Source organism: Chelonia mydas, chromosome 9 (assembly GCF_015237465.2).
Source record: "Chelonia mydas isolate rCheMyd1 chromosome 9, rCheMyd1.pri.v2, whole genome shotgun sequence".
NCBI classification, from domain to species: Eukaryota; Metazoa; Chordata; order Testudines; family Cheloniidae; genus Chelonia; species Chelonia mydas.
The window spans coordinates 78,888,650-78,916,092 of record NC_057855.1 but is presented as its reverse complement, the minus strand read 5'-3'; the positions used below and the strand labels follow the sequence as shown (position 1 = coordinate 78,916,092).

Here is a 27,443-nt window from a genome sequence, read left to right as displayed (position 1 = left end):
CCATCAGTACGGCCACCCTTTCCCATTTGGATTATTAGAAAAATAACAACCTCTTCTGTAGAGAGACTGAATGAATTTAGCTTAATCTAAATAAATTGTCCCTGGAAACTGGACGAGACAGCTAGTTCTAGTGCTGTCTGGTGCTGGAGAAACTCCACTCCACAAAGTTCTCCAGCATTGTATCGCACAATAAACATTACAACATTGAAATAAACTTTACTGGTGAAACATGCCTTGAGAGTGGGACACTGATGCCTCGCAATTACTGGTTTTATAAAAATCCTTTCCCTGGTATTTCATATGCTGCGGACATATTATCTAGTGAGGTCCCTAGCAGACTTCATTTATACACCACCATGATATGAGGCTGTCAACGTGATTTATCCCCCTCACTAGATGGGTCATGGCTGCTGCTTATAGAATCAGAGAAGTTAGAGATGGAAAAGTCCTACAAGAGTTCATCTACTCCATCCCTAGAGTGCTCCACTTATTCCGTGGCTGAGAAGTTGGCTGCAAAATGCATCCATCGTTATGGAACTGCACAGAAGAATATTAGTTTAAAAGGTAAATCGCTAGCCCCTATAAGTGTGGAAAAAAATCACCCCATGTGATCCAAGTGTAAATGCAGTACAGTCTGCCTGAGTCTGCAGTCAGCCTGAAAGAATAGCTCTGAAAGGTGTGAGTGGCTCTTTTCATCTCAATAAATTGTTAACTCTGGATCCTGCTGGTTCCTGCTGATCACTTTAGCAGAGACATCCAGCTGACGATATGTTTATTGTACACTCCAATACAAATGGATGCTGTGAAGCACAACAATACCCTAGCCAGACTTCAAACCTTTGGCTCTGTAGAAGGAGCTAGAGAATGAAGACAAATTATTGGAGGCATATAGAGACTTCTATATGAAGAAAGACTGAAGAGACTGGGATTATTTACTTTGGAGAGGAGTGTGATATTAAAAAACACCTAAGTGGATTACGTACCCCATTGACTTCTGTTGAATTTCAATGGGAATTAGGTGCCTCATTTACTTATGCACTGTTGGAAGTCCCACCTGAGATGACATGACAGAGGTATGCAAAATATGAACAGTGGGGGAATTTAAACTCGGCATTCCTATTTACTCTAATGCAGGGATTCTCAAACTGGGGGTTGGGACCCCTCAGGGGGTCACGAGGTTATTACATGAGGGGTCATGAGCTGTCACCTCAAACCCCGCTTTGCCTCCAGCATTAATAATGGTATTAAATACATTTAAAAGTGTTTTTAATTTATAAGGGGGGTGGGGAGGTCGCATTCAGAGGCTTGCTATATTCAAGGGGTCACCAATACAAAAGTTGAGAAACACTGCTCTAATGGGATATTCAGTGACACTTACAGGAATACATTCAAAACTGTTAAAAATAAAGTACTTTTGCAAAGCACAGAGCCCTGGATACAGTGACAGATTTGGACTTTACAGTGAACTTTGTGTCTTGTTATTTATCTCCTTCAGATGGTGAATATCATTTTTGGGATCTCTTTTATACCGAGATGCAGAGTGGCCATCCTGGAAATGTTTAACTCACTGCTGAGGAAGGTCCATTATGTGATGGAATTTGAGCTTGTCAGAGATTCACATGGCCAGAAAGGAATCCAGCAGCATGAAGGGATCCATTTCTGTGAGCCTCCTGAGGTAATTACTAATGCCACAGCTCCTTTGCCGGCACATGGCATTGCGCCTTACCCCTATTGTAGCCCAGCTCCTGCATCGCCTCTGCAGTGTTCACATAGATATCTTCATTCCTGTGGTTACTCTACAGCTGGCATTGCACTGCCCCTTCTCTCCAGATGCAGTTGAGATTCAGGATTTCCTTCCTGATCCATGCAGCAACATGTGGTTTAGCTGGGAATCTATCTTTGTGCAGATCCATACCTATCTGTTCACAGAGGTGGTCTAGGAGGTGTGCTCGCACACGAGGGCTCCCAGGAAAAAAGGCATTTCCAAAATATGCTGGGGATTTTAAAGAGGGGGTGGGGTGGGCTTCTGGTCACAGTGCCCCCTGGGCAGTGGTGTTCAAAACAGTGACTAGAGCGGTCACTGTTGAGGGAAGTAGGGCATAGTGAGACTGTTGCTGATGGACTGTTTTTTACCAAAATAGGTAACATTGTCCATGGTGATATTTTGCAAGCAGAAGTATGTTGGTTATGGACTTGTGTAATTCGGGGTTTCACCAACAGAACCAATTTTGGGTGAGGATGTATGCAAACCTGTAGTGACAAAATGCAACTTCAGCCAACAAAACTTTGTAGTGCAGACCAGGCATAAGAGATCAAGTGGATGGAGAATATATTTCTGTTTTGCTGAATGTATAGAAGTGTCCTTAACACTGTATTTCATCCATGTGCTTTAGTTCAGCTAGGCTCATTTATCTGTAATTTTTATCTTGAGCACAATTTTGTACATAGTAATAGAATACTTCCAAGTGTCTGTGGTCTAGTGAGTCATGCCTGGAGTTAGAGACCAGGAAGTCCTGAATTCTAATCACGGCTCTGATGCTAGCTTATCAGTTCACCTCTCCCTGTTTTGGTTTCTTTTCCCATTTTAAAAATGGGTGAAGTTTAAATATATTGTAGAATAAGAGGAACCCATATGGCCTCCAAAACCTACTTCCTCAAGTTTGAATGAGAGAAAATGGTGGAAACGGGATGATTCTTGACACCTTACAGTTATTCATGTTAATTGCATTTTGATCACTGGTTAACAGTTTGATATCCTCAGATACCATTTCTCTCTCATTGTGGAAACCATGCCCGTTTCATCTTGTCTTGCAGACAGCAGTGGAAATTCACCCTCTTCCAGAGCATCAACTTTCTACAGTGAATTCAGCGGAGACAAATGCTCCACAGCATCAGCTGGGACTATGATTTGCAGTGTATCTGGAAGTGTCTTGTAAGTGATTCTTGTCATCTTAGTATTGAACAGTGATTTGAGGGTTGGTAGCATGAAGTGTACTATAGCTCAAACTCACTTTCAGGCTTTAGGGTGTAGATAATATAGTGTAATCCCCTTTCTCCTTCATAGGACCTTTCTAATTCCATATACCAAGAGCCATAGGGATTGCTCCATTTGGTCTTATCAAGAACACACACAACCTAAGAATTGGGCTGGCTAAGCTTCTAGCTGGACTATTATGAGGCAGTATGGAGTGCACAATGTATACAAAAGAGGAAACAGCTTTACTGTTGTCATCTTTCAGTTACTTTTCAAGTCATCTTAATACTCACCTTTGAAGATTGGTTTGTTTGCTAGTGCTTGGCAGATAATATATGCACTATGCATGTGTAACAGGATGGTCTGCCCCTTTAAGGGCCTAGGGCCACCAGCCAGCCCTGTTTGAGTGTCAGACCCAGCTAGGAAGGGGTCCAGTGATCCCTATAAAGGGCTGAGAGAGTTCAACTGGAGGGAGATGGGTTTCTGCAGTAGGTTCCGAAGCAGGAACTGGACGAGAAGGGTATGTTCTCCTTTCAGCCTGAGAGCAGCAAGGAGGAAAGAATGATGTTTTGCTTATATTTTATGTTTCAAGACTAAAACTGCCCTGAGGGAAGATCCTGAAAGAGATCTAGGCATAGGGCTGAGTTTTTCCTGTGCCTACAGTGTCCCTACGACTTATATTCAGGAGGGATAAATCCCCATATTCAGGAGACGGGATGTGGCTTGAGCTCTGACTCTGGAATGTGTGCCCGACAAAGGGTGTCACTTCTGGAAATGAAGACTTCAGTTGTTGTGTGTTCTGCAGATGGTTCATATCCTAACACCAATAAACCTAATCCTGCCTGTTGTCCTAACAATTACATCACTCTCTGGCAGCAGTGATTGAGGCCATCTCTCTCTCTTTCTTCTCCTCACTACAAAGCAGAGTTAGGTCACCATGTTCTAAAGCACTTAGGATTTCTCATCTGTTCCTCTTTTATTCTTTTAAATGAATTAAGCGCTGGTGAAAAGTGCCAGTTTGAAAGCCCCAGAGACTCCAGACTCCCTCTTTATCCTCAGAAGAGGAACAGTATAAGCATCAGTTGTGCAAGCTCCCTCTAGCAATGTGCCTCTTCCTTGGTGAGGAGGGACTGCTTCTAGGGGTGAGTAGGGAGTTCAGTCTCTGTCTGTTTTGCTCCTTACCTTCTCTACTGAGAACAAGGAAATCAGTTATTGCCAGTTGTGATTGTTGTTTCTATGATGCAGACACCTGTTGCTTAGGAACTGGATGGATATATCTGACCCCTAACTCATTTCAAACAGGCAAATGACTTTCAGGGTCACACTCTTTCCTGTGTCGAAGACTGGAGGAGGTGTCAGAGGCCAGTGATGGCTCCCTCATCTCAAGCAGTCCTGGTGTACATTAGAGCAGCCTAAGAGGGATGTTCTAACTTAGGCCAGCAGGTTATGGAACATCAACAGTGGCCAGATTGGTAGAAGAGAATATGTCCCTCAGTTGCTACTGACTTGAGATGGAGTTGAACCGGTGAACTGCTTTGTAGTGGCTCTGTTTCCTGCCAGCCTTTCAGGACCCCAGCATATCTTAGACTTGTTTAGTATTCTTAGGCACCATTTGTATTTAATAAATTGCTAATCATCTCCACCAGCAACTCATAAATCATCTTTCTTTCAAGAACCTTTTTGGGAGTTTATTCTATCTTTTTCAGATGATAAATTACTTTGGACCAGTTTCTTTTCCCCGTTTATACCAGTGTAAATGCAGAGTAACTCCAGTACGTAAATTAAGCCACACCAGATTTAGACTGGTGTGACTGAGAGCATAGTTTGGTCTTTCCTATATATCTCAGTATGAGCAGATGGGAAAAACATCCTAAAACGTTTGTTATACATAAAAGCTGTTTTTATTAAATCAGAGAGAAAATACAGAGAAATGCTATAAAGAATCTGGTACTGGAAAACAGGAAACAATAGCTCAGATGTTGTTAGCAGCTGGATCTAGTCACTTTCACTATCTTCATTTCATCTACTAGTGGATCTGAATCTGTTTTGGTATAATATGGTCTTTGAAAACACAGCAAAGTTTATTACAGTAATAACTTTCCCAAATCTGCCAGGCCCTGGGCCTGAATAAATCTAGGTCAAAATGAAACAAGAGATTCATTACCCAAAGAAAAGTGAAATGCGGGAAGAGATTTGAAGGTCACTGCCAAGCTCCTGCAGTGCTTCATGCAGGGAAAGTAAATTCTCGGAAAATACCAGACAAAGAGAAAACTTGGAAAAGGTCCCTGTTCTCTGGAACTGGATTTGCACTTTCCATCTGTGTTTAACCATGATTGGAAAACACAGGCTCTTGTTGTATTGCTATCAAAGGGCCTTATTCAGAGCCCAGTAACAGCTTGTATCATTTTGTTTCCTATTATTTCAATGGCTTTTCGCATCTGGAACATACCTCTGGGCTTCAGTAACCAAAATGAGTGCAAACGTTTTAATGTGCTCATGTGAAAGTGTACTGTAGGAGGTGCTGTAACGCCTGTGGACTTAATTTCTTCCATCCAATATGAAACTAAGTGGGACCTTAGAATAGATGGGAAAATTGAGCAGCTAACACCAGACCATAACACCGCGAAGGAACTGGAGAAAGACCTGAGGCCTGTAAAGCAGCTAACACCCATATTTACACAAGAGCCAGGGAAAGAACTAGGTATCTACAGGGTTTCCATGTTGCAAAAGGCACTAGAGTCACAGTAGGTGAACACTTGGGTGGGCACAGGTTGGTGATAGACACTCAAAAGGGATTTATCAAGACGGAGTCAAACTTGATGTCTGTGATGAAGTGATTGTGACGGGGACAGGAGTGAAGCAGCATCTATGATTCACTTGGGGCCACTCATCCTCCTCCTCTCCCCTGGCACCTGGAGCAGAGGGAAACGTATTCACACAACGGCCCTGACCATTGTGTCTGGCCGAGCTGCACTCACTGCATGAGTGTGAGGGGGTGGACAAAGGTGACTTAGTGCTTCCATGATCCTGAGGCCAAGAGCCAGGCCTGCCGACGGGGGAGGGGAGGAAAGGGGGCAATTGTCCAGGGGCCTGGCAGATGTAAAAGGGCCCAGGGGCACTGGCCACCACCACTGCTGCAGTAGCAGCGGCAGCAGCCAGGAGCCCCAGGCCCTTTTAAATCGCCCGGACAGGCCACAGGGCTCCTAGGCACACACGGGGTGGTACCGGCGGCGACAAAGACAGCAAGGCAGGCATGTGGAAGCCCTGGACATCCTGGAAGAGCACCCAGTGACTGTTCTGCCCTGGGGCCCGGAATTGCCAAGAGCTTTAAGTTAAAACAACAACTAGCAGAAAGGGGCCATTCTGGCAGCCAGGGAACAGCAACACTTTGCCATACCCCCTTCCACCAGCTACGTCCCTGTGCTGGACGCTTAGAAGCATGTAGCATGGGGCCGTCTGTGATGGCTGTGCACCACCCTGGGAATCCTCGGCTGCCTGGCTAGTGCAGCTGTACAGCCCCTTTAGCTGCAGGAGTGGTGCATATGGGGAGACCAAAACTGGCCCAATTAATCAGCCTGGAAAGTCCAAGTACAAATACTTCTTTTCAGAAAGAAGAAAGAGGGATTGCAGAGCCCTAGGGAGCATAACTAGGTGTAGTGAGTTAAAATGAAACAAACCAATCTTAGGTGGAATATCTGGTAGATCTTTCTCTGATGAGGTCTGAATCTGCCTCTGTGCTTGTGTAATTTAAAACTAGACTGGAGCCTTAGGGTACGTCTACACTGAAATAAAACACCTGTGGCTGGCCTGTGTCAGCTGACTCGAGCTTGCGGGGCTCAGGCTGCAGTGCTATAAAATTGCAGTCTAGACATTCGGGCTCGGCTGGAGCTCATGTTCTGGGACTCCGTGAGGCAATTTTATAGCCCCACAACCTGAGACCTGTGAGCCCAAGTCAGCTGTCACAGGCCATCTGTGGGTGTTTTATTGCAGTGTAGACATACCCTCTTAGGAAATAGCCTAATGCTGGGGTGAGAAAGGTGACGTGAAAAGTCCTTTTTGTCTCTAATTCCTTTGAAAAGTATTACAAGTAGTCTGAGAGAGAAAATCTGGAAACGGACTTTGAGGAGTAATTAAAAGACCATCTCAAACACTCTGTCTTGAATAGTGAATTTTCTTTTAACAGTCTCAGCAGTTAGATACCTAAAATTTTCCTAATATAATCAGGGACCAAAACAAGTTAAAAATTTGCAGGTGCAAAAGTTTATTTCCTCTGCAGCTAGAAATGAATGGAAAGCCCTTTACATGAAAGGAGGGTGGCAGCTCTTTTTTTAATTTAACTTGAGTAAGGAACAGTCAGGAAAGGAACAAATTTTCCGTGCATTTCTGTTGCTCAACATTCTAATTTTAAATTAGGCCCAGGAAGCTTGAGCATTACATATTTTCAAAATACCACTGTTCTTTGAGGCTGTAAGAAGCACAGCGGGTGGCAGAGGGAAGAATAATGTGGCCAGGAGAACATCTGGCTTGGCAGTTGTTGACATGTTTGAGTATTATTCCTTAGAGGATGAAAAGTGATTGCTGATAGGACAGACTTGGAGGGGATTGGGGGGGGGTTCAACATCTTTTCTGTTCGATTGGTTGGTTTTGTTTTCTAGCATCCATGAGCCTAAGCTTGGAGCCCAGCCACTGAACATTCTGTTTTCACTGAACTTGTCTCTTCCTAGGCTTCTTCTCCTTTCCTCTGGTCACAAAGCTACTGCAATAGCTCCAAGGTAAGGCTCTGTAATGTAGCTTTTTAGTTGATTTCTCACTTGGGATTTGTACTGCTGAGCAAGAGGCATCTAGCATCCTAAGCAGATGAATAAGAATTTAGCAAAGGCATTTAAAATCAGCTTTTTACACAGCTACTTGCTTGTAAAAGGAAGGAGAATGCTCTCGCAAAGGTCCAGTAACAGGTTTTTTGAACTCTGAGAAGGTTAGTCTAACTTGCTGTGTCACTCATATCCTCACTGCAGTATTTGAGTTTATGTGCTGCAAGCACAAAGCAGTGTGTGTATCTATGTACTGTTTGGGCCCAATCCTGCTCCTATTGAAATCAATAGGAGTTTTGCCATTGACTTCACTGAAAGCTGGATCAGGCCCTTGGTGTGTGCGCATGTGTGTTGAGGGCCGTCACTGTGGCAGCCAAACAGCAATTAATTTATGCTTCTAGTGAACTTCTGAGCTAGCCCCAGCCTTCTCTTACCAAGCATTCTGGTGAAAGGGCACTATATGGGGAGCCTAGTAACATACTGTGATAGTGTCCAAGCCCTTCACTTCTGGACTGTAGGTTCACATCTTGATTACCAGCAGGTCACACGTGGAAAGGCGCTGAGCTCCCATTCCTTGGTACCACACAAGGGAGCTGGTGCTTCTCTGCCCAAGTGCTTTCCACAAAGACAGAAGAAGGTGACAGCTGGACCACACCATAGTATAAAGTACAGACAGGAATGAATGGGTGGGGTGCACATATGTGAGTGGGAAGGAAAGAGAGGGCAGGTCTAGAACAGCTCGCAGTGATACAGGTCAGAACTGAGAGGTACATCCCAGGACTGCCATAGAAGGCGGTGCAGTATGTCAGAAATGACAGAGGTGTCTGTGTGCATGATATCCATGGGTCCTTTCTGAAATGCCCCAGTTCTCTGTCATGGCCACATGTTGTATGGTGCAAGTTGACTCATGAAATTTCTCTTGTAATGACATTAATACAGAACTGAGAAACAGCTTCCACACATTTGGGCTCAACATATTTTAAGCTTTGGAGAATGAAGCTGATACTGGGTTATCAGTAACGGTACATGAATCATGCTGCTCAGTGACAGAGTCCTGGGCAACAGGGTCTGGGATTGCTATGGAGGCATCACATTCAGCCCCTGGAGAAGGGAGTGCCTCATGTTGTTCATGAACCTCTCCAGGCTGACCCAGGCGTCGTGTTGATAGACTCCAGGAGGAAACAGCATCCTACAGCTGAGCAGATGGTTATGCCCAACATGAGTCCAGAGGGGAGGAATAAAGAGGCAAAGGGGAACCTCAGAGAACATTTACCTCCTCCTCCCAGAAAACATGGTCCAGTTGACAGCCATGCAGTCATATCATCTCACTTGTGACTCTCCAGATCATCAAGGTAATGTGGAGAGAGGAGAAAATCTCCCACACCCAGCAGGATAGGTGAAGTCTAAAAGATCACCTAAAGCTCTGGGATGAAGACCGTGGTCAAAAGCTCTGCTCCTCTGGAACATGGGACCTTGCCTTCCCTAACATAAATACATGCCAACATGTATATTAAAAAAAATAAATTATATTACAGTAAAAAACCTCTACCAAAAACAAGAGACTCCACAGTATACCCTTCTCTCATAGGGAGAAGATGAGAGAACAAACAACACGTGACAGACAGTCATGTTGCTTAGTGCACTATTGGAAGGCGTTCAGATGAGTGATGAGCTCAGTAGAAGAGCCTATATTGAATAGAATATGTCAGTAGTGAGAGGAGTCGGACACTTTCTCTAGGAAATTCCAGTGCTCAGGGAAGTTACAAAATGAGCTTTAACAGAGTGGTGTGACATGACATGGAAAACTGCCCTGCTTCAGATTTGCAGCCTTGAGGGTTTTGTTTTAATTTACATTCTTACCCTTTCTCCCTCTTGTAGGCTTGCTAGAGATTAACAGAAGCCAATCAGAACGTGAACTCACCACTTGACACCTGAAGGATGGATGGCTCAAAAGAGAAGATCATCCTGAATGTTGGAGGAATCAGACATGAGATGTACTGCAGCACCCTCCGGACCTTCCCAGGGACCAAGCTGTGCAGCCTCACAGAGCCCCATGCCAGCACACTATACGATTATAACCCTATCACCAAAGAATTCTTCTTTGACAGGAGTGCTCAGCTCTTTGGCTATGTGTTGAGCTATTACAGGACCAAACACCTCCATTGTCCTGCAGACACCTGCAGATCAGTCTTAGAGGAAGAGCTGGCTTTCTGGGAGATAAGTGATGCACAGCTGGCACCCTGCTGTTGGCTGAAGCTGACCAACAAAGACAGCCAGCTGGAGGAATTTAATGTTTGGGATGAGAATGAACATGCCGATGACGAGCGCCTCGTAGTCCAGGTGGAAAGAAGGGATTTCAGCTGGAGGGCCAGATGGCAGCCAAAGATCTGGTCTATCTTTGAAAAGCCCTTTTCCTCTTTAAGTGCCAAGGTAATGCTCCCAGTGGAGAACCAGATAGATTTGTCAGCGTGAGCCTGAATCTGTTGCGGTTACCAGAATTTAAACCTCAGTGGAAAAAGCTTAGGAACTTGCAGCTCTAGTGCACGGGTTCAGAGTCCTGCTTACAGATACAGTACTTGAATAATTAAATACAACATCCCAGAATAACAACTCAATTCACCAATATTTTTAGTGCGCAGTTCAGCTTGCTCTGATTTGGGTAGGTGATGCTGCCCAACTAATAACTTCTATTAGTTACATAGAAGTATTTGCCTTGGTATTCCAGGGCAATTTGTGAATCCTAGAGGTTTCATGAGTTTTAGCACTAATGAAAATTCATACTAGAAATGAGCTATTTACTATGAGTTATTTTTATATTATAAAATCTTACTAATCCCACTTGGGAGCTGAAACCAGACCATGTGACTTAGGTGACCCCCTTCCCTATTCAACATGATTAATAAACAATTGAAGTGATCATTTCATAAACAACCTATTGCAATGGTGGGCAACCTGCGGCCCATCAGGGTATGCTGAATGCAGGCCGTGAGACACGTTGCTGACATTGACCGTCCGCAGGCACGGCCCCCCGCAGCTCCCAGTGGCCACAGTTTGCCGTTCCTGGCCAATGGGAGATGTGGGAAGCCGCGGGAGCTGTGGGAAGCGGCGGGCCGTGCTGGCTGCCGCTTCCCGCAGCTCCCATTGGCCAGGAACGGCAAACTGTGGCCACTGGGAGCTGCGGGGGGCCGTGCCTGCAGATGGTCAACACCAGCAACATGTCTTGCGGCCCGCAATCAACTTACCCTGTTGGGCTGCAGGTTGCCCACCACTGATCCATAGGCTCTAAATTATGCCTCCAAAGCATTCAGCAAATATTTTTGAAAATAAGGATCAGTTCATGAAAGTTCTCTAACCAGAAACATGATAAATGTGCAATTAATATAGGGTCTGATTCTGACCTCACTCCAGTTTTACAGCTGACTCCACTGACTTCATTAAAATTACTCCTGGTTTACACCAGTGTAAATCTGTTATTTGTAAAGGAGAGTTTAGACCTACTTTAGACCTACTATCTACCTGTTATTAAACAATACAAGGCATGTAATTTGGAAGCCTGTGAAGTCCGTTAAGAGTCTGTTCACTGGAGCGACTCAAATTCAAACATTCTTCTTTACCTTGGGTTCTACCAGGTCACCTGCTTTTCTAAACCTTGGAATGGAAGTTAAAGCAGGTAATGGTTGAGTTAATGCCAAACACTTATGCCAGGGGCCTTAATAACACTCAGGTGATTTCGTCTTGTTCTGCTTGTTCAGGGGAAAAAAAGTGTCAACTCTCAGCTCATTTTATTTTCTGTAACTAAAATGCTGTTGTGTCTCCCTGCTAGTGCTGTGCCATGGCTGTGGCCCTTTGCTGTGCCCCACTGCTCTGCATGCTAGGGCTGCGCATTTGCTACTGTGCTGTGTACAATTAAATAGTTATTTAGTGCATTTCATTAATTCCTCTCCTCTCCTCTCTGAATAGGCACTTGGGGCAGCAACTACAGGTTTGGAGAAGGCAGAGGACATTTTCCAGTCTGTCTAGAACAGCTGAGTCACTTGAGCCAGCACTTTGTGCTAGGGCAGGGATCGGCAACCTTTGGCACATGGCCCATCAGGGAAATCCGCTGGTGGGCCGGGACGGTTTGTTTACCTGCAGCAGCCTCAGGTTCGGCCAGTCACAGCTCTCACTGGCCACGGTTTGCCGCTCCAGGCCAATGGGGGCTGCAGGAAGCAGCACAGGCTGAGGGATGTGCTGGCCCCCTCTTCCCGTAGCCCCCATTGGCCTGGGACAGCGAACCGCGGCCAGTGGGAGCCACGATCAGCTGAACCTGCGGATGCGGCAGGTAAACCAGCCCGGCCTGGCCCACCAGGGGGCTTACTCTGGCGGGCCGCATCCCAAAGGTTGCCGATCCCTGTGCTAGGGCAATCTCAGTGAATCTGTCCATATTGCTCCAGCTGTCAGATGTCTCCCCTTCTCTACAAGTCCAGATGCTAATAGTTCACATTATTTTCCTTGACCCAGATCCCCCTCTTGGCCTTGGACAGGTAAGAATGGAAAAGAAAAAGAAACCTTCAATATGTGAATCAATTCCTAGACAGAAATTGGGTAAAAGTTAGTCTAGGAGAAGGTAATGTTTGATGCTGAGAATCCTGGATGTGAAATGAGGCTTTGAAGTTTTGTGATACTCTCACACTGACCTGATCCTACATTTGACTTTTCTGTCCCTCTGCAGTGCCTGGCTATTATTTCTCTGCTGTTCATCATTGGAATCGTCATCGTATTCTGTGAGGAGACGAAGGCACAGTATGAGTACTTTGCTGCTAACCTTACCATTTTCGGCCGTTCCGATGTGATCCACAGCATCCATGAGCCTTATTATCACCAGGCCCCTTACCTGCTCCACCTGGAGCTGTTCTGTGTCCTCTGGTTCACTTTTGAGTTTTCCATGCGATTTTTCTTCTGTCCAGACAAAAAGAAATTCCTCAGGAATCCTCTGAATGTGGCTGATTTCCTCTCCCTCTTCCCAGTTTACATTGAACTCTTCACCACCGAGCAGATTCAGAAAATGCCTAGCCTAGCACTTTGGCTGGGTTTTGTCCGCATAGTCTACCTCCTCAAACTTCTGAAGATAATCAAGCTAATAGAGACCCCTCTGATCCTGAGAGTCCTGTCCTACACGCTCAGGTCCATCATCCAAGAGATCTGCTTCCTGCTGATGATCCTGGCCTTTGAAACCCTCTTCTTTGGTTCTCTCTTTTTCTATGGCGAGTTGCTAGGCGTTCATCCTTCTTACCGGGGGGATTTGCACTTCACAGACATTATCATTTGCTTCTGGTGGGCTCTGATCACGCTAACCACTGTGGGCTATGGCGACATCATCCCTCTCACCACCTTTGGCCAGGTGATGGCAGCCTTTGCTGCAATATTTGGCATGTTAACTATTATCATTCCAATCCCCATTTTCCTGGTCAAGTTTAAAGGCTATTATGCCACTGCCATAACCAAACAGAAGCTGAAAATGAGCAAAAAGCAATAATACCATTGACTTCAGATCATTGCTGCCTCGGGGCCCTTCAGAATTAATTCCAGTGTGGTTTGTTTCCAGCACATTGTGGGAAGAACACATACTCCTATGAAAAGTCCATGCGACATTAATTAAGTCTGCCCCCTTGCTCCTGCTGGTATATTTCAAATCAATGTCAGGTACCCAGATCTGAGTTATAGCTTTCTATTATAGTGGCTAATGCTCTTTATGGCCTATCCCTATATCAAACAGCACTACAGTGACACTCAGTGTGACCCAATTAACACTGGAATCTTACCTATCCTTTGTCAGAACAAGATGAGAAATTCACTTTGGACAGTTTCATCAACACACAAGATTTTTTTTTTCCCTACCAGCAGGAAAAAACAATGCTGTTCACTGTGCAAAGCTATGACAAGCGATTCCCAGAGGATGCGGGGATGAAGGGCTGCACTGAAGTATAGAGCAAGAATCTGCAACGTGCTGAATACTCTCAACCCCAGTAATGCCAGTTCAAAGTGGGGCCTAATGGGAAAATGTATGAGGTGCACACCCTTGCACCAGCCTTCTGCACACTCTCTGGGCCTGATAATCAGCTGGTGTAAATCAGTGCAGCTCCACTGACTTCAAAGGAGCTGTGATAATTTACACCAGCTGAGGATATGGGTCTGTGTGCCTCACAGGGACAGTCACACCTCCATTTTCATAGATGCCCTCTTTATGGAGAGAAATATGTAGCTAACATCTAAGGGTAAGGGTCAGATCTTGTGCCGAGCATCTGCTCCCAGAGTGGGATCTTTCACCTGTGAGATCTCACCTTGCATGGAATGGGGAGAGTCAGCTATCTCCATGGCACTGGACCCCACCAAGAGGCTTTTACTGAATCCTGCTGTGGGAAGTGGGTGAAGACTGCATGGACGGTGAGGCAGCCTGCATTAGGCTATGGCAGGCTGGGAGGAGAAGAGATGTAGGGATGCACATTATCTTCCCATCAGCCCTGTTACCAGTGGTGGGGAATCTTCCACCTTTAGGAAAGAACCTGGGACAGCTGCAACTAGAGCAGGGATCTCAAACTCAAATTACTAGGAGGGCCACATGAAGACTAATACATCGGCCCGAGGGCCGCATCACTGACACTGCCCCCCTGCTGCCCCTGGCCCCACCCCCACTCCACCCCTTCCATGAGGCCCCGCCCCTGACCCGCCTCTCCCCAACCCTTCCCCACCCCCATTCCAACCCTTCCCCAAAGTCCCTACCCCAACTCCACCCCCTCCCTGCCCCTATTCCAACACCTTCCCCTAATCCCCGCCCCTGCCATGCCTCTTCTCCGCCTCCTCCCCTGAGCGCATGGCTCCCCGCTCCTCCCCCCTCCCTCCTGGAAACCGCTAAGTGCCGCCAACCAGCTGTTTGGTGGTGGGAAGTGCCTGGAGGTAGGTAGAGGACCGGGGACGAGGTACGCTGCCATGGCGGCAGGGGAGGGGAGCTTGGCAGCCGCAGGAAATAACTGGGGTGGGGGCACGGGGAGCTTAGCGGGCCTCAGCAAAATGCAGCCCGCGGGCCATGTGTTTGAGACCCCTGAACTAGAGGATGTCCTTATAGTACTTTTTCACTGGAGTCCATTGGCACAGGACCTGTGTGTGGAAACGCAGGTGGCAGGGAATCCACAAAGTTGGATGCTGACACACAGCTCCTTCTAGGCAGGGTCAAACTCCCCCATGGAACAACACCTTCCCTCCATGTGTTTGACTAGGGGGGGAAGCAATCTGTCCCTAAGAAATTCTGCCCTGTCTTCTCATATTTTATTAAAGAAGCAAAGGATGTAGTACATTTTGTCTGATTTGCCTGCACATAGAGGCCAGTGTGAACTAGTGAACAGATCTAAAATCTGCAGTCCTTACAGTCAATATTTTTAGTGATTTTTTTCTTTTTAAAACTCACTTGACCTGATTCTGATCCTCACACACCCCACTGCCAATGGGGTAGGAAAAAAACAGTGGGAGATCAGAATCAGGCCCAATAAGTTGGTGGTGCATTCAGTGTGCAATAAGGGAGCCCTCCAATGGCAATTCCCTTGGACTGCAGCCAGAGGCTGCATATCCTAGTGGAAAGAGTTTGTTTGAAATTGCAAAAGCAATCTGTTCTAGTCCACGGGTGGGGCTGGTTTTATATGAGAAATCCTCTGTATCTTTTAGTGTCCCTGGATGAAATCCTGGCTTCATTGAAATCAATGGAAAATTTCTATTGACTTCAACAGGATCAGGATTTCACTTCCCATGTCAACTGGATCAACACCTGTTCAATATCTCATGATTTTTATGTAACCAGAAAAGCTCTACTTTTAATAAAAATAATTAAACAGCACTATTCTGTCAAGAAACAAAACATAAACAAAACAGTATTAAATATAATGTTCATTACATTTTATCTGCCTATAGATATTGTTATAAACTAGAAAGATTAAATTTCTAATTTTGTAATCTTTATATGCCATCTATTCCTAATTTTTTTCCTTATAATATCCAATACTGTATGCTTCTGTTGAGGTAAAGAAACAAGATCAGATGTTGTGGCTATTTCAGCAAAGATGGACAAAAGTTATGTTGCTTAGTTGAAGAAAAACATGTCTTTTATACTATTCCATCTGTGAATTTAAATCCTATTAAGACTGTACCTTTATTAAAATTTCTATTATTGTATGTTCATCGGTGTGATTATGTTGCAAAGGGCGTGAGTTTAAAGGCTGCTTTATTTTTATTAAAACTTTATTTGCTTTTTTTGCATTAATGCAATTACAAAGGAATTAATTGTCTCTAAAGAAAAAAGGATATGCTTCAAAACATTTCACATATTAAAAAACCACCCAGGGAGAAACAGAAGCTCAGGCACATAAAATATAAGATCAGATTCTCCCCTGCATCCCAATTCTGCTTGGCAGGGGGAGAGAGGAGCCATCAGGGCAATATTATAGCAATCTGAACCTCTGTATGTGGCTGGTGTTAGTTAGAGTAGCCTTGGTGTAACAAGGTAGTCTGCCCCTTTAAGGGCCTGGGGCCAGTCAACCCTTTTTGATTATCAAAACCATCTGGAAAAGCATCCAGTGAACCCTATAAAGGGCTGAGAGAGCTCAGTTGGTGAGATCTGCAGGAGGGAGATGGGTTCTTGTAATTGGTGCTGAAGCAGGGGGATTGACGGAAAGGGAAGAGTAGGGTGGTCTCTTCTCCTTTCAGCACTGAAAGAGGTAAGGGGGAAAGCCTCTGCAAGCTGGAGTCTGTGGTGGGTAGAAGAACAGCTTTGTTTTGATGTTTTAAGTTTAAGAATAAAACTGCTCTGAAGGAAGGATCTGAAAAGGCTGGGTATGGTACGGAGACCTTCATGGGCTGGAGAGCCAGGCCAGCTGCCTACATGTGGGGATGTTATACCATTGGTATATAGCCTTTATGTGACCAGATGTAAGTGCAGGGGATGGTCCTGCTATTATGGGGAACTTTCCTGGCTTATACACTACCCAGGTGGAATTGGCTAGCAAACGGATCTGAGTCCTCCTTTCCACTCCTTTTAAATGGAGGCCGGCCTGGCTTCGAGGACTTTCCTTCCACTCTCCCATGCAGCAGAGTCCTTGTAACCTCAACCGGGCTGGGCCCAGGATTCCTGGGATGCTGAATCCCCAGTCTTGTTGTGGTCACTTACAGCAGGGGCTAGGGTATCCCCACTCTGGGGTACTCTCTTCTCACTGGATGCTTCCCTGAACCACTGACCATTACATACAGTTCAACGCAAATACAATTTATTAAACAACGGTAAGGGGAGGAAAAATGGAAAAGGTTAAAGGAAACAAGTAACCCTGCCACGTGAGCACAGGGAATCCACAAACAGCAGTCTCTGGGACATAAGGAAAGTTCAGTCTGCTACTCACACGTCCCAGGCCCTGCCTGTGCTGCAGTGATAGCAGAGGTCAGACACCCGCTCTGGCAGCGGTCACGCACCCTCAGGCTCTAGGTGGTAGGACCCTTTTTCCCAGCATCGGCCCTCCCATCGGGGTCACAACCCCCCTCCTCCAAGTCCGGCCTACAAGATTTCTTGTCTGGTGACATCTCCCTCCTCTGGGTCCTCACTGCCCAGGGTCCCCCCTTGGTCTCCCCAGCTGCTCACCACGCTCGGCTCCTGTGTTACTTGTGGCACAGCGGACATCCACGCCCCAGCTCTGGGCCCACATCTCCCCGCTGTCGCTCAACCCCGGCTCTCCATCAGCACAGCTGGTCAGGGCTCCTGACTCCCTCATTGGCCTGCCTGCCTGTCAATCAGGCTGACCTGGAGCATTGGCCCTGGGGACTGTCAGTCTCAGGATCTTGATTTCTCATCAGCCCTTCCCCTTTCTTTTGATACTGGGAGAGGCCAACCAAAAAGCCCCACTAACTAAGTTTCAGTAAGGGGGCAACAATCCCCTTACACCAGTGGTTCTCAAGCAGGGATCCGCATACCACTGGGGGTACACAGAGGTCTTCCACAGGGCACATCAACTCATCTAGATATTTGCCTAGTTTCACAACAGGCTACATAAAAAGCACTAGTGAAGTCAGTACAAACTAAAATTTCATACAGAAAATGGCTTGTTTAAACTGCTGTATATACGGTACACTGAAATGTACAATATTTATATTCCAATTGATTTATTTTATAACTATATGGTAACAGTGGGAAAGTGAGCAATTTTTCAGTAACAGTGTGCTGGGACACTTTTGTATTTTTAGGTCTGATATTGTAAGCAAGTAGTTTTTAAGTGAGGTGAAACTTTGGGGGTATGCAGGACAAATCAGACTCCTCAAAGGGGTACAGTAGTCTGGAAAGGTTGAGAGCTACTGCCTTACACAGAGGAGAGCCACTGCCTTACACAGTGTAGCTCTGCTATGTTCTCTCCCCAGCACTGACAAATGGTGGTGGGCAGCAGACATAGCACCTGGCTTCACAAGAGGATTTCCCTGCTGGCTAATTATAGCTGGAATCTGACCACTTTGTGCCACCTGAGCTTAATAGGGCCAGCATTTGGCCCCATTACACCCATTTTAGAAGTCCAACTTAAACCTGCGGTGTAACTTTCACCACCGTTTATTGTACGCCACTGCTATACTTGGCCCCTACTTTCTAAATATAAGGGATGGTCCAGAATGCTGTCGCAGTACTCCTCTCTCATGATTGGAAAGATGCTCGTTTCTCCATCCTCCATCAACTTCTTGTTTTTCTTTCCCCAGTTGCTGCATAGAGAACTAAAGGTTTCCATGATTAATGAATATCACTGACTATTAAGTCTTTGTCCAGCTGGGGGTGTTCTCATACCACATATGACAGATCCCAATCTACACAGTCAGTATGACTTGGAAATCAGAGCAAGGCCTAAAAACTCTCCCAGTCACATACTTCCATTTAGACCCAAATTTACCTCAGTCCCATGTTAATCTGGTGTTTGTTCCCTTTTGTCATTGTGTCAGTAACTTACAACAGAAACATAGTCACAAAACGGAGGCTTAGAGAAAATGTTAATTAGCAATTGAGCCGGCATTTTTGTTGAGCTTCCTGTGCTACTCTCCCACATTTTGGGGATCTGTCACACAACTGGCCTCAGCAAATTGAGACATAAGGACAGAAGAAGAGCAGATTCTGAACTGGTGTAAATTAGTGTAACTCCACTGAACTCAATGGTGCTACACCAATTTATGGCAGCTGAGAGTTAGGCCCTGTGTGCATTGAAAGAGGTAGACATTCAGAACCGCCACGTGCGGTTGGCTTTAAACTGGCTACATCGGATCAATATTGATGGTCTAGTTACAAGAGTGGTACATGGGAACTACCTCTCTCTGCCTATGGAGTATTGTCAAGCTTTATTTAGATTTTAATTATTCATTAATTATCTCTGTAATGTAGATTGCAAACTCCTTGGGGGAAAGAACCTCATTTCCTTAGATGTCTAAAGTGCCATGCATACCAACCACACGGTATAAGCCAAATAATCACATTAACAATAATATAAAAAATGTAGAGACTTCAGTCCAGTGACATAATCCACTCCAGAGAAAAATCATCCAGCCAAGTTACAAGGTGCTGAAGACAAAAATAATCAATTCAGCTAAATATTGGAGATGCAGAAGTAGCTCTGGGAGTTTTTTTTATAAAAAGTCACTATATCGGGGGGAAACCTTCCTGTATATTAATAATATATGTTCTGGAAAACTTTACCTCCACCCCAAGTTTCCTCACATGAGGAGGGGACATCTTGGGGCTACAAATAAGGTGGGTTATTTTTTAAGCTCCAAGTAGTGATACTGATGGGCAAAAAATGTAACTGCTGAAATAATAGGACACACATTCTTCTGAAACGAAGACTTGGGGGCAAAAATTACTTTAAAAAACTATCTGTGATTGCCCCAACCCTGAGACTGCTGTTATCCTAGGCAGGCTGGTCCCTGATCAAGCTGTTTTGACTGCTCACAGCCCCAAGAAGCTGTTTTGCCAACTGGGGCTCAGTGGCATCCTGGCCATAACCTCTACACTGGGCAGCAGGAAGGAAATGGCATAGCAGTCACTACACCACCATCTTCATTCACAAGTGCAGGGGGAAATCCCTGTAACCTCCAGTTGTATTGCATGGGTGTGGGCGGCGGGTGAAGTTTCCCCTTGGAGAGGCTAGTCCCCTTCCCCACCTCTTCTGGCTGAGGCCCCACCACTGCTTGCCGTTCCCCTCAGCTCACCCATGACCCCACCCCATTCTGCCTCCACTCTGCCTTTGCCCCTGAGGCCCTGCCCCTGCTCACTCCTTTCCGTCCCCCTCCGCCCAGCTCTGTCCCTGAGACTGGAAAAGCTCTGTGCCCCTGCTGTGGTGGGGAGTGAGAGCTCCTCCAGCCCTGGGGCCATGACGGGGGGAGATTTTTCCATGGGCCCCAAATCCACCACTGCTCCCCGCCAGGCAGCATGAGGTTTGGGGAGGCTTAGCCTCCCCCAGCCTTCATTACGTGCCACCCATGGGTTTATGGCTGCTTTGTGCCAGGGTACTGTCACAGAGTGGTTGCAGCACAGCTGTAAATCTAGTCCTGAGCACAGAATGCTGCCTGTATGCAAGAAGAGCAGTTGCTTCCCTGGCAGGCTTTTAGTAAAAAGATGGTGTCTTTGTTTATCATCTCAGCTGTTGTCTCCTTTCGGCTAGCACTAGAGGTGGGACCGAACCCCAATGCTCTCCCAGTCACATAACAAATCCCAGTGTTTGGATATGGGATTTGAGTTCAACTCGAGGAGAAAGGGTCAGCTCTGAGATCCAGCGATGGATCATATTTGAATTCAGACCAGTCCTTCCCACCAAAGCTGAGGAGCTCAGTAAGTAAGGCTCATGTTTTATGGTGAAAGGGGAAGTGCTGGGATCAGAGAACAGCTTGTGAGTAAGTTCTTGTGCCCACCCCCTCTATGCAGCAAGGCGAGGCTTTCACAACCCTCAGGATAGGAGTCAAAGGGGAAGGGAGTTTCACCACACACAAGTCTACACACATTGGGCTGAGTGCTACACAATGGAAAACAATCTCTTTGTTTGTAGGGCAGGTGCACCCCCCCCCACACCCCCCAGGGAAGGAATGGTAAGTTCTTTCTGTAAAAGAAGAGGAGCATCACCACCTACTGTGGAATGGGAAAAGCGTCTGTAGCAAACTCATGACATCCTCTATTTCAACACCTGACGGCTCTGTTTCAACACCTTATCTCCTGCCTGCAGCAGGCAGAGGGAACAGGCAGGACTGGGTGATAGGCTCTTGCCTTGGGGGCTTTCCAGCCCAACCCAGCCCCATCTTCTCTCTTGTTGGTCAAGCCACGTATTGTTTCCTGTAACAGTATAATGACAGGTTGTAGAGAATCCAGCCCACTGGATATCCCCAGACAATTCCACTACAAAAGTCCCATGCAGCAGACCAGTAGGATTAAAGAGCAGCCATTTCCATTTTAAACTTCATGCTTTGAATTGCTGCCTGGGATGAGGCTAAATCCGGGTCTGATCCAAACACTGACTGGACATCCTCCTGATCTGGGCAGGAGCTGGAAAGGTGCGTGAGATGTGGGGAATCTACTCTTTTATTTTATTTATTTATTTATTTGAGAACAAGTATCAGGCATTACATTTGATACTGAGCTTCTAAACCTCTGATGTAGGGAAATGAGCTGTGGGGGAGAGGTTATGGTTTATGATGGTATTAGAATAGGCCTCAGTGACATCATATCCTTGCAGCTCTTTGGAGCCCAACCACCCTATTATATCATCTCTATGTAGTACCTAATTCTACTCTGACCGTCAGATGCAAATCTCCTTGAAGACAGTGGGGAGCTGCAGGAATCAATGCAGACTGTCTACATATACAATATTTATATACAGGTTATGGGTATTGATTTTTTATTTTTTCAACTGGCATTGAAATTATTTACAGAATGAATGGAAAGCTGTTCAGGCTTAGCAGGCTGAAAGCCAAGAGAGCAAGAGAGAGATTTCCACGACATCTATTGCGGAACTTCAGTATGCTGATGACAACGCAATCTTTGCCCACTCTGAGAAAGATCTTCAAACTATCTTGAATGTGTTTGCCGATGCTTACGCATGTCTTAGTTTCACTCTTAATATCAAGAAGACTAAATGCTGTATCAGCCCTCTCCAGCTGAGGTATTGCATGCCCCATCTATCAAAATCAATGGAGTGGCACTGGAGAATGTCGATCATTTCCTCTAACTTGGAAGTCATCTTTCATCCAAGGCAGAAATTCAACATCGCCTGAGCTGTGCCAGTTTAGCTTTTTCTCGATTGCGGCACAGGGTTTTTGAAGATCACGACTTTCGAACAGACACCAAGCTTCTTGTTTATCAAGCCGTTATTTACCCAACCCTGTTGTATGGGTCGGAAACTTGGACAACTTATACACACCACTTGAAAATTCTTGAGAGGCACCATCAACGCTGCCTTTGTAAGATTCTGAAGATCAAATGGGAAGACAGGTGCAGCAGTATTAATGTCCTGGAAGAGGCAAAACCCCCAGTATCGAGGCAAAGATAATCCAGCATCAATTCTGCTGGACTGGTCACATTGTCCAGATGCCAGACCATCACCTCCCAAAACAGGTCCAATTCTCTCAACTGAAAGAAGGGTACCATAACGTGGGTGGACAACGGAAGCATTATAAGGACTTGCTGAAGGACAACCTAAAAAAGTGTAATATTGACACTTGGGAGACACTTGCCCAGGATCGCTTAAAATGGAATGAAGTCCTACGTGATGGTCCCCTGCATTTTGAATGTGCTCACTGACAAGCCAAAGAGGACAAGAGGCGCAGGAGGAAGGAGAGACTGGTTTCCAGTCATGATCAACAGCCTCCTGCTGAGCCTGAAAACATCTGCCCTCATTGTAATAGAACTTGTGGTTCAAGGATTGGCCTTATTAGCCACCTGAGGACCCATAACTCCCATGGAAGATGATCATACTCGGTAATGAGTGATTGCCCATCATGGGTAATAATTCTGAATGCTTTAATACTGATCCCCAGAGATCTATCTTTGTTTCAAGCCTGACAAGATAAGATTTATGGGGAAGAGACCAACTTTTTGTTCACTGTTTCTACAGCTTCTAGCACAATGGGGTCCTGGTCCAAGGGCTCTTATTATTAGGGCTCTTAGGTGCTAATGCAATAAAAATAATAATTATAATTAATGTACAGTTCAGAGTGTGGATATACCTACAGGGATATGGTAGTACAATCTTTCAGAGAGCACAGGATTATGTACAAAATATACAACTCCAGTGATATGAATAATTATGCAACCTAGCACTTACTCAGGTTTAGGAGATAACAAATGGGGACAAATATTGATATGTTACTATTTTTATAAGGCTACAATAATGACCACTATAGAAATGCAAATAAATAATCCAAATTGTATACAGCACCTCTCATCCTGAACCCTTTCAATATACTGTATGCATAAGGATTATTCACCCCCACAAAATGTGAATAACTCTATAACTATTCTGCTGGGACAAGACAACATGATAGTTTCTAGAACAGGAAGTGAAGGATCATGTATCCAGATGAAACTACGGGGGTGGGGGGGTATTTAAGGAGACAGAATTAAATTACCCAAATGGAATTTGGCCAGCACACTAGGGCTAACACCGATAAAGTGCTATAAGATCTTTAATGACCACAGGGGGTTAGATTTGTTTATCTCATATCTCCTCTGAAAGATGGCACCTCTGTGGCATAGTCCCCAAGAGCATCACACCTGGGTAGTGGCACAATGTGGCATCAGAAAGAACAGTTAGTTCAACCAGGTTGTACTGTTGCCAGTTCTTGCAGCCTTGGAATCTTTCCATGCAAGCACTGACTCAGTGTCTCTTCGAAGACAGAAGGAAATCAGAGTCTGATTTGGTACAGCTGCAGACAACTCACTTTTTCTCCTCATACCTCCCTCAGCTTAGCTCAGTGGGAGGCTGAAGCTGAAAGAATTGTATGGTCACTGGCCTTTAAAAGAAAAGGAGTACTTGTGGCACCTTAGAGACTAACCAATTTATTTGAGCATAAGCTTTCATGAGCTACAGCTCACTTCATCGGATGCAAACTGTGGAAAGTACAGAAGATCTTTTTATACACACAAACCATGAAAAAATGGGTGTTTACCACTACAAAAGGTTTTCTATCCCCCCACCCCACTCTCCTGCTGGTAATAGCTTATCTAAAGTGATCACTCTCCTTACAATGTGTATGATAATCAAGGTGGGCCATTTCCAGCACAAATCCAGGTTTCCCCCCCGCCCCCACACACACAAACCCACTCTCCTGTTGGTAATAGCTTATCTAAAGTGATCACTCTCCTTACAATGTGTATGATAATCAAGGTGGGCCATTTCCAGCACAAATCCAGGGTTTAACAAGAACGTCTGGGGGGGGGAAGGGGTAGGAAAAAACAAGGGGAAATAGGTTACCTTGCATAATGTCTTAGCCACTCCCAGTCTCTATTCAAGCCTATTTCCCCTTGTTTTTTCCTACCCCCTCGCCCCCCTCAGACGTTCTTGTTAAACCCTGGATTTGTGCTGGAATTGGCCCACCTTGATCATCATACGTATTGTAAGGAGAGTGAGATCACTTTAGATAAGCTATTACCAACAGGAGAGTGGGTTTACGTGTGGGGGGTGGGGAGAAAACCTGGATTTGTGCTGGAAATGGCCCACCTTGATTATCATAAACATTGTAAGGAGAAAGAAAAGGAGTACTTGTGGCACCTTAGAGACTAACCAATTTATTTGATCATAAGCTTTCGTGAGCTACAGTTCACTTCATCGGATGCATCCGATGAAGTGAGCTGTAGCTCACGAAAGCTTATGCTCAAATAAATTGGTTAGTCTCTAAGGTGCCACAAGTACTCCTTTTCTTTTTGCGAATACAGACTAACATGGCTGTTACTCTGAAAACTGGCCTTTAAGGAGATGGAGACCAGCCCTAAGCAACTTTCTTGGCTTTATCCTCCTTTTCACTTACAGGGACTCTCAGCAGCTGAATGTCTCCACAGAAAGAATCTAACAGGATAGGACCATTCACCTGGCTTTAGGATTGTAAAATCTCTGTCTCTTCTTTCCCTGCTCTGTGCTACCTACTCCCCCAGCCCCAGGCAACTGTAATCTGTCTATGATTTGCAAGCCTGCCAAAGGGGTGACTTTTTAAGGTGGGTCATATCAATTATTTCCAGACTGGGCTTGCTCAGGGTGTCTCTGAGGCCTTGTTAAGGCTCATCCTTTGCAGTGCTGAAACTCTCCTGAGCTGCTTGAACTACATCAGAGCAGGGCCTCGGCCTGCCACATTAAGTACCAGGCTGCTGTATAGCATTTCCACCTCTCTCCATCTGTTGCTTGTCTTCTTAGATTGTGTGAGCTCTTTGGGAAATAGACTGCATCTCCCTATGTGTGTGAATGGTGCTGGCATGGTGGGAGTGCTATCACAATACAACAATAACAACAAAGATAAATAGCAGTGTGAGGCCTCTGATTGCTGGGTTGCTGCTGGATTTGAGACCTGGTTCTTCATTGTCTTAGTCCTGGGGCAAGAGGCTGTGTTAAAACAGGCACACTCTGTCAAGAGCAAGTGAGCCATAATGTTTAAAATGGCGGGTACAGGAGCCATGTTAGAGACATAACAGCCAAACGTCATAAAGATGTAAGAGCTACACAACCAGTCTGTGAGTTCTGCACTACCACAATACAGATAATAGGAGTCAGTTAGGGCTATTTCATTCTATGTAGGTTCTTTTTATCCTTCACTCATCACCATGGTATCTGAGCCCCTCACTTTATTGCTGATTTTCTCCCAAGAATTTTGCCATTGATTTCAGTGGATGCAGGGTCTAGCGCTAGATATGCAGAAACTAGTCCTCTAGCCAGCTGTGGCATCCAGCCTGCGGGGGATGAAAAGAGAACTACTTAACCAGCAATAATCATCTTGCATATTGTTAACTTTGGAAGGCACTCAGATACCACAGTGATAGGCCTGGTGAAGAGCTGAATAGAACAGAATAGCTTGGCTCTCCCAAAATATAGCCAGGCGTGATGGGGCAAGGCCAGATGGCTATAAAAAAGTAGTGGGAGATAGATATATTAGCTCCAGGCTAAACAAATCCCTGGTACCAGGTTAAGTGAAATGGAAGCTGCTCCTGGTCAATTAAGACACCTGGGGCCAGTTAAGAACTTTCCAGAAGGCAGGGAGAAGGCTAGGTTGATTGGGACACCTGAAGCCAATCAGGGGCTGGCTGAAACTAGTTAAAAGCCTCCCAGGGTGTGCATGTCAGGAGCTGTGGGGGGAAGTTGTGCTGTTGGAGAGGCTGAGTAGTACACACCATACCAGGCACAAGGAAGGAGGCCCTGAGGTAAGGGTGAAATGGAGCTTGAGGAAGTGAGGGCTGCTGTGGGGGAAGTAGCCCAGGGAATTGTACATGTCCTGTTTCTAAAAGGTCAGCTACCATAGCTGATACTATTAGGGTCCCTGGGCTGGAGCCCAGAGTAGAGGGAGGGGCCTGGGCTCCCTCCCCGCCCTGCACCTTTGCCCACTGATTAATCGCTGAGACTAGGAGACAACAGAGACTGTACAAGGAAGGATAACTTCTCCTCACCTCCCTTGCTGGCTTATGATGAAAATGGCTTCAGTAGACTGTGACCCTTGTCTCTAGAGAAAGAAGGGTTATGTGGAGGGTCACAGTGATTCTCTGAGGCTAGCGAAATCCGCCAGGAAACGTGGGACCCACGGAGGCAAGGACAGAGCTTTGTCACACACGTTAGAGCAGTCCCTCTTTGGATTCTAGTAAGCCCAACTCTATAATAATCATAAAATAATACCTGTAGCCTTTCTTCTGGATGATTGCAAGAGCAATTTTTCTCCCTTTTGTGTCAATCCCATCTGTATTTTATTCACAGACCTTCCGTGCATCTCTCTATAAACTGAAAATGCTTACTGATTTTTTTTAGTCTGTTTGGCCTTAAAAGGGCTATTTCAGATTTTGTCATTAAAAAGTAAGTCTTTATGTGATGGCATCTTATAAAATGCTAAATAACATTTGAAGGGATGAGCTTGTGGTTAAAACCCTGGACCAGAAGCCAAGTGATTCATGTTCTATCACCAGCTGTGTTATAAACTTGCTCTGTGACCCCAGGCAAGTCAATTAATCTCTTTGCCTCAGTTTCCCCACATATAAAATGGGGATAGTGATATTCACTGGCTGCATAGTGGCAAAGTAAAGTTACACTACACTAAAGTTTGCAAAGTGCTTTGCAATCCTGTGATGGAGGATGCTATAGAAGTCCAAAATGTTATTAATACAGTAATATGTTTCCATCCTAAAACAAAGTTAAGTTCCTTTTTTAGTAGAAACAAAATATGTAGAGGTTCTACCCTGGCCTGTCTGAAACAGTGGTCATGGGGAGTGCCGACTAGGATGTAGTCTGATTGCAGTAAAGCAATTATTCCTCCCAGAAAGTCTATAGTAACCAGACTCGGGGTAGATTCTAATCTCTGTTAGAGTGGTGCAAATTCAGTGAAGTTATTCAGGATTAACACTAGTAAAAATGAGACAAGAATCCAGCCCAGTGGGTCCAATTCTTGTTTAG

At 45.4% G+C, this 27,443-nt stretch overlaps 1 protein-coding gene across 3 annotated transcripts; it reads left to right on the top strand.

The window, feature by feature from the left end:
- The first annotated feature begins 1,523 nt into the window (after positions 1–1,523).
- LOC102932431 (potassium voltage-gated channel subfamily C member 1) lies at positions 1,524–16,074 on the top strand. 3 transcript variants are annotated; one of them, XM_037908858.2, is made up of 6 exons: positions 1,524–1,675; positions 2,815–2,932; positions 7,699–7,746; positions 8,929–9,137; positions 9,664–10,215; positions 12,497–16,000. In XM_037908858.2, the coding sequence occupies exons 5-6, from the start codon at positions 9,724–9,726 to the stop codon at positions 13,298–13,300; spliced, it is 1,296 nt and encodes a 431-aa protein (XP_037764786.1). In that variant the 5' UTR covers positions 1,524–1,675; positions 2,815–2,932; positions 7,699–7,746; positions 8,929–9,137; positions 9,664–9,723; the 3' UTR covers positions 13,301–16,000. The 3 variants fall into 3 exon arrangements, with proteins under 3 accessions (XP_037764786.1, XP_043378810.1, XP_027678414.2); XM_043522875.1 differs by lacking the exon at positions 8,929–9,137; XM_027822613.3 differs by lacking the exons at positions 1,524–1,675; positions 2,815–2,932; positions 8,929–9,137 and having other exon boundaries at positions 7,660–7,746; positions 12,497–16,074.
- Positions 16,075–27,443: the final 11,369 nt, after the last annotated feature.

Coding starts and splice junctions, on each gene's coding strand:
- LOC102932431 (XM_027822613.3), top strand. CDS start 9,724: ATGGATGGCTCAAAAGAGAAGATCATCCTGAATGTTGGAGGAATCAGA. Junction 10,216..12,496: donor TTTCCTCTTTAAGTGCCAAG/GTAATGCTCCCA, acceptor GTCCCTCTGCAG/TGCCTGGCTATTATTTCTCT.